The sequence below is a fragment of the Pygoscelis adeliae genome, unplaced genomic scaffold, assembly GCF_000699105.1.
Source record: "Pygoscelis adeliae isolate BGI_AS28 unplaced genomic scaffold, ASM69910v1 Scaffold117, whole genome shotgun sequence".
Taxonomy (NCBI): Eukaryota; Metazoa; Chordata; class Aves; order Sphenisciformes; family Spheniscidae; genus Pygoscelis; species Pygoscelis adeliae.
The window spans coordinates 5,801,123-5,808,625 of record NW_008825270.1 but is presented as its reverse complement, the minus strand read 5'-3'; the positions used below and the strand labels follow the sequence as shown (position 1 = coordinate 5,808,625).

The 7,503-nt window shown below is 39.0% G+C and overlaps 1 protein-coding gene across 1 annotated transcript in view; it reads right to left on the bottom strand.

Moving 5' to 3' along the window:
- PHF21A (PHD finger protein 21A) overlaps positions 1–7,503 on the bottom strand; it is a 130,946-nt gene that overhangs the window by 10,617 nt on the left and 112,826 nt on the right. Inside the window, exons 11-14 of the mRNA XM_009329732.1 lie at positions 6,822–6,873; positions 5,950–6,029; positions 5,438–5,498; positions 2,829–2,992 (exon numbers count right to left, since the gene is read on the bottom strand). Coding sequence (XP_009328007.1) covers positions 2,829–2,992; positions 5,438–5,498; positions 5,950–6,029; positions 6,822–6,873 — 357 coding nt within the window. The remainder of the gene's footprint in view (positions 1–2,828; positions 2,993–5,437; positions 5,499–5,949; positions 6,030–6,821; positions 6,874–7,503) is intronic.

Sequence of the window (7,503 nt, the reverse complement as noted above, 5' to 3'; positions counted from 1 at the left end):
TATTGTGTTATATTATAATATGCTCAGGTAGAAGAAAATGTTAATTACCTGCTGTGTAATCTTCCATTGTCTCCTTTAAAATACTTCTATTTTCATTAATGACTATTAAAAGCAATCCAGAACCTACGCCTAAATACTATCCAAATTCAGGGCATTCAGAACTAGATTTGAATGCTACCAAGATTCACTATTCGTGATTTAGCTTGCTGCCACCAGGCTCTGCAGAAAACAGAGCAACAACTCATTATACTGTTTTGAGAGCTCTTACACAGTGGGAAGAGACTCAGCAGTATACACACACACGTCAGAGATGGAAAAGACCCCCACCACATTATCCAGTCCTTCTCTTGGGGCCAATGTAAAGAATGTGCTCTCCAGCATGTTTGCTAGTTGTTTGTAGTGCTTACTTTCAAAAGTCCCCAGAGATGGAGCTGCCCCACCTTCTCCCTGAGGGGCTGTTCCACAGTCCCATTCATTTGGCTGTCAGGAAAGGGTTTTTAGCGTCAAGTGCTATTCTGCTCTCAAAAGTGACTATATAAAAGAGAACCTTTTAATTTCACATACATATTCCCTGGGTATCAGAATTGCATCTATTTATTTCAGTGACTCAGACACACTTGTACTATTTCTATTCCTGTTACCTCTGCAGAACAAATACAGTTCAGAGGCAAGAAGTTGGCTTCTATTCCCTGTTGTACGTGGCCAGTCGAGTTGGTCTCTCAGTCTATGTACTTACAGTGGTGCAACTGCATAGATGAAAATAAAGCAGCCCAACTCTTCCTTAAAGCCCATTTCAAATGGTTGGGCCTCAATTATATGTGATAATATGGTTAAAAAAAAAAAAGAGACCGCTCTGACTCAGATTGCAGAAGGAGTTTGCAGCACTGGTATGAAGAAATAAGCAAGCACCTTTTTATTTTTAAACTGTGCCCAGTAAGTACTAGTCATTAAAACGCAAGTACTTTACTGAAAGTACACTACAGCTCCTGAGAATTTTTGTGCAATGAATTGTTTCACCCATACTGAACAGTCACAGTACACTTTCAGACAAACCATAGTGTACAGTCCCCTCATTGTGTCATTTTGGACCTACACAGCGACTCAGTCCAATTCTTCCCACACTATTTATCTTCTAAAGTTTATGCATGACCTTTAATTTTCTTCATCATGTTTTTGCAAGAAATAGAAACAATGAAATAACTGGATAGTTCTCGGCAACTTAAAAAAGGTTGTGCTTTGAGTAGCAAATCTTATCTTTGAACTAACTTAACGTAAGGACACTTGGTTCTTCATAAATTATAACAAAATGACCAGATTTCACTCAAGACAGATTTTGCAATCTGATCACAGGGGCAATGTATTTAGCTATGCCAGTACACCAGAACTGCCATAACCAGTGCTGTGAACGCTGCTCCTGGCTGTCCTGGGTGATCCAAGTGGTTTCCCTCCTTCTCTCATTACAGAAACACCCCAACTTTTTGTTATTATGGTCTGTAAGTAATACTTTTCATTCTCCCCTTCCCCCTTTTTCATGGATGACAGATTCAATTCAGTCAGACAAGATCTCAGACACTGCACAAAAGGAATGAACTCATCTAGCATGCCTGGTGCCTCCCAATGTTTCAATCCACTGAAGGAGTTATAAATAAAATCTCCACAGGATAAGAACATAGGTGCAGGAGGAAAAAGGAAAGGTGTTAAAAGAATGCTGGACCATTTCACTGCACTGAATCAGGACAAAGGATGAGTGCGACTACAGAAACAAAATCTGCAATGATTTTCCTTGTGGCTTTTCCTGTGTTTCCTTCTGAAAGTAACCCCCTCCCCAAGAGTTACTTACGTCTGTGGAGCTGGGGCTAGGCAGGGACACAGGCTGAACAGCTGCGGGAAAAGTAAATGTGGTCTCTGTCTTTTCATTTTCGGGGGAGTCAGGATAACTGGACAGAGGGGACGTGGGGGTCAAAGCCCCGAACCCCAGCACCGTGTTGTATTTAGGTGGACGACCTACATATTAACAACAGGGAACACAAAAAAAGAAAAAAAAAAAAAGAAAGGAAAAATGATCTTACATACCTTTGGCCAGTGGTCCTCATTGGCTAGCGTGAAAAAGGAAACGATGCAGCACAGAGAGGAAGTTAATATAAAAGTTACAAGTGGAAGGACAGAAGCAAAGATTTAAACATTTTTTAGAAATCTTTAAGTAGAATTTTGCAAGGAAAGAACATTTAAAAGATGTATTTCAGAAGGAAATAGAAATAAGCTCTACAGAGAGTCAAAGAATCAATTATAACAAAATGACCAGATTTCACTCAAGACAGATTTTGCAATCTGATCACAGGGGCAATGTATTTAGCTATGCCAGTACACCAGAACTGCCATAACCAGTGCTGTGAACGCTGCTCCTGGCTGTCCTGGGTGATCCAAGTGGTTTCCCTCCTTCTCTCATTACAGAAACACCCCAACTTTTTGTTATTATGGTCTGTAAGTAATACTTTTCATTCTCCCCTTCCCCCTTTTTCATGGATGACAGATTCAATTCAGTCAGACAAGATCTCAGACACTGCACAAAAGGAATGAACTCATCTAGCATGCCTGGTGCCTCCCAATGTTTCAATCCACTGAAGGAGTTATAAATAAAATCTCCACAGGATAAGAACATAGGTGCAGGAGGAAAAAGGAAAGGTGTTAAAAGAATGCTGGACCATTTCACTGCACTGAATCAGGACAAAGGATGAGTGCGACTACAGAAACAAAATCTGCAATGATTTTCCTTGTGGCTTTTCCTGTGTTTCCTTCTGAAAGTAACCCCCTCCCCAAGAGTTACTTACGTCTGTGGAGCTGGGGCTAGGCAGGGACACAGGCTGAACAGCTGCGGGAAAAGTAAATGTGGTCTCTGTCTTTTCATTTTCGGGGGAGTCAGGATAACTGGACAGAGGGGACGTGGGGGTCAAAGCCCCGAACCCCAGCACCGTGTTGTATTTAGGTGGACGACCTACATATTAACAACAGGGAACACAAAAAAAGAAAAAAAAAAAAAGAAAGGAAAAATGATCTTACATACCTTTGGCCAGTGGTCCTCATTGGCTAGCGTGAAAAAGGAAACGATGCAGCACAGAGAGGAAGTTAATATAAAAGTTACAAGTGGAAGGACAGAAGCAAAGATTTAAACATTTTTTAGAAATCTTTAAGTAGAATTTTGCAAGGAAAGAACATTTAAAAGATGTATTTCAGAAGGAAATAGAAATAAGCTCTACAGAGAGTCAAAGAATCACTCCCACAAAAGCAGCGTAGGGACGCTTGCCACTCCTAAGAATGAGGCTATTCAGTTTTTAGGGAAAACATGTTGGCATCAAAGCTAGAGAGAAGCTACAGTAACTAGTATTAAATCCTTTCTACTGTTATCCCACACCTCCCTATCTTTCTAGTGCCAGCAAAAATCTACACAAAGGTTAAGTACTTTATCAGAGGCCAACACTCACCAACCCCCTCCTTTTCTTCCCCTTTTTTTAAACCCACTCACCCACAGATCAGCACTTTCTACCCTGCTGGTATATTTTTTAAATTAGGCTACCTCAAGAACAGGTCCCGTTGTCTGACCCATAACACCAGCACTACCAGTTGCAACCTACCGCTGGTCTTCCACTGTAACCCTCCTCAAATTCTGTATTCTTTCTTAGACTTTCTCAGTCAAGTATGTTCGATTATGCGCAACTCCTATATGCTCCTTTAGACCAGCAGAAGTGCAAAATGTGTTCGTAACGATTTTCATAAAATTACGTATGCAAAGCAAGACAGCAAAAAACCAGAATGTAACCATCATTTCTGCCTCCCTTCTCCAGGGTAATTTATGGATATGTAAACATAAAGGAGTTAGGATCTAGGAATAATTCCCCAGATCTTATGTTTACAGATTGTCAGTCTATACCTATTAACATGCTAAACCTTGCATTTAAGGTCTGGATATGTTCCAGAACTAAGTATGTCCTTGGAAACGGATTTCTGATAGTGATGTCCATGGCTGAAATTTCTGACATGCTCAGCACCATCTAGAATTAAACTAAAGCTCTCAGGGGCACATGCTTGCATACTCTTTTCACCTAATATATTGCTATACTAAATCACAAAACAAATGTATACATCCAAATCTTTTGTCAATTGAAAATGTGTGCTACTAATTTGGTGCTGATGCAAGGTACAGGCTTACAACTGCGTGTGAGGAAAAAAAGAAAGTATAATAGCAGTCAGTGTGCAAAAACAGGCTAAGAGAGTATCAAGTACAAAAGCATGCAATTGTTTTCATTGATACAGTAATTGTTCACAATGAGTTACAAAATAGAATTAAGAAATCATTACTAGAAGAAGGAACATTTACTTATCCACGGAGTAAATGCAAAACTCTCTCTCTATAAAATCTACATCATGTAATTTTAAAAAATACATTTAATGTTATTAGAGGATGGTGGTAGAGACTGTCTTTTATTTAGAAACAGCATAGCTGCAGAAGTGTCAGCTTTGCCACATTGCCTGCTGGACTGAAGAGGTATATCAAGGAGAGCACATATCAAATGAGTATTTGACCTTGCAGCCAAAAAACAAAGATAATGGAACCAACTAGTGCTATGTAGGACTGCGGTTTTCTTAATCTGATTGATTACTTTTTTTTTTAGACAGCAAACTCAGGAGTAGAGAAGGTATTACAAGTCTTTAAGGACTGCAGAAAATCATCAAAAATCAGGGAAAGATTGTCATATATGGGTGGTTGATGCCATGCACAAAAAATGGTATCACGTTCTCTCCTATGCTGTTCTGACTCATCTGTTGTCACCATAATCTAAGTCTCAAAATTTCACCTGTTTTACAGAAGGATTTCTACTGAATAATACCGCATACCTATATGAAAGATCACCTCTCATTTTAGGACAAGTGGCACTCTGGTTGCAGAAAAGTGCTCAGTATGAGCACGATAGCCTTTCCTGCTCAAGATAAATTCTTTTGAAGGACCCATCTCTATTCCCAGTGGGAAACAAGGCTTTTGTCACACTAAGTTTCCTCTCCTATTCAGGGCATAGACACTTTTTCCATAACCACCTTCCTCTTGACAGTAACAATACAATTTAGTTATTAACAAGAGGATCTTGACAGCAGCTTTATACCACTAAATGATGTTCAAACATCTCACCTTTCACTTTGCTCTACCTATTGTTTTTTGGTTTTTTTTTTTTTGAGAGTGAAACTGAAATGAAACATTGAGCTGCCTAATAAAACCTGCTATGCTAATCCCTAGGAGTCATGACCTTTGTCTACCATGGAAATTTACTGGACAAATGAAGTACTGTAGAGTCCTTCTTTGTTTTGCTCTTCAAATCAACAAGGGGACTGCAAATGCAAGATGGAGGAAGAGACATATAGCAGGGAGACAGGTCTAAGTATACCTCACCTCTTTTACGTGTCCCGGGATGCATTGTGCTGTTCAAGTACGTGACTGCACTCTTCTTGCGCTGCAGGGAAGAATATAACAATTTTTGTTGGCTAACATTTTTGGCAACAACTATATGCACTAGCTGAGGAACAGCACAGTAGTACTAAGTGAGATTACTGGCTGTTCTGTTTTCTGAAGCATAGCTTCAGAAAGGTTAGGTTTTTTACACTACTTCTGACATCTGGACTGCTTCAGGCTGATACACAAGCTGACCTAATGGTACACAGACTGCCATTTAGCGTCAGCTTTACATAGGAGAAGGCAGGAAAAGACGTAAGTATTAGAAGAAAACCCCAATGTATTTACTCTTTAAAAATCTGAGGGTGACATCATTGCAATGGCCTTTTGAATTATAAATAATAGCTTGCCTGTCTAGTTAGAACTGAGATAGCTTAGGAGGTAGCAACATGGCAGAAAGACACACAAGCTCAGAATGAAAATAACAGCTTCCCCTAGCAAAAAATTAATACCTCAGGCTCAAAAACGGCTCCACTGTACACTGGATTTGCTGTTGTTCTTCTTTTCCTCTCTTGTCGCTTACTTTGGATTTCTTGTAAAACAAAGCATTCAGGTTAGAAAACAATGGGTCTCAAATTATCTAAAGTCCTCAGAATTCAGTTTGCATGTGAGGAGAGCTGTGAAGATTTTTACAGAACACCAATCATGCTGAATATAGGCAACTTTGTTATACTTCTAATTTCTGAAGGTTTGAAAACTAAGACCTGAGAAGGAATACAAATACAGTGCTCAACTAACTCATGAAATGACTGCCATTTTCTTGCCAAGTACTCCATGACTAAGACATTTTAAATTCATGGTCAGTGTAATTGAGATCTAAAACGAAAAGCCTCTGGTAACCTTATTGATACTTAAAAATAAATACAGTACAGAAATTTGTATAGGATTAAGGAGTTTAAATTATAAAACCCAATTATAATCTATTAACTCATTCACTACAGACTACAGTCTCATGAAATCATGAAATAAATGGAAAATCCAGATGTGGGTTACAGTAAAATTATCCATGGTGTAACTTTGCAGATACAGGAGTTGTGCAGAAAGCAATGGGATTGTCACAAATGTCTTTCCTACCATCAGAGCATACACTTTCTTCCCAACCACTGATCTTAACTGCATAAGCAACTGCTTTGTTTCAATGTAATAAGAGGAATAAAAAAGTATGCACAACAAGCTAAGTTAGATCAAGAGCACAGACATCCCAAATGTACTTTTGTGCAAGAAAATACTGCATTTAATACAGAAATATTTTGGACCTGTACTTCCAATTCAGAATGGCCATGAAACAGAGAGCTCAAGAACCAACTTAAGACATTTTTCCTACCTTCCAGATGGTCATGAGTAACTAGTCCCAGAGACACCATGAAGGCAAGTTTCTGTGAGGGGGGAGAAAAAAAGATCATGACAAGTCCAATCGTTAGGATGAGCTATGCCACTTAGGCCCTTTAAAGTCAGTTGACAGGTAACTAAGCAACAAAAATGTTATTAGTAATACTTTGCTTCTATAAATTACTTTTCATCCATATATGTTGAACTGCTTTACAGAGGATAGACAATGGTTCCATTTTCTAGATGGGAACCTAGGCTGAGATACAGGAAAATGCCAGTTGCTTATGATCACAGAGTTGGCAGAGCTGTGAACAAGAAAGCAGTTTCTTTACTTCCAGTCCAGCATTGAACAGACTATGTGATTGGCTCTTAGTAAATACCAACACAGTTCAATTGCCAGCAAAATATTGCTAGTTGAAGATCATTCTCCATATATTGGAAACTACACGGAGCAACTCTGGTTTACATTTGCCATTCGATAAGGGCTATGGCTTTCTTAAAGGATTCTAATTTTAATGCAGGAAGTGCACAGACATGTAAAAATCAGAATTTGTACTGACAACAGTTAATGCTCACACAGTAGCCAGTTTGAATCCATCTACAAAAAAGGTAGCAGAGCATTTAGCTGTAATCAGTTCCAAAGCTCTGCATAGCAGAAAGGCTTTAAGAAATAGCCT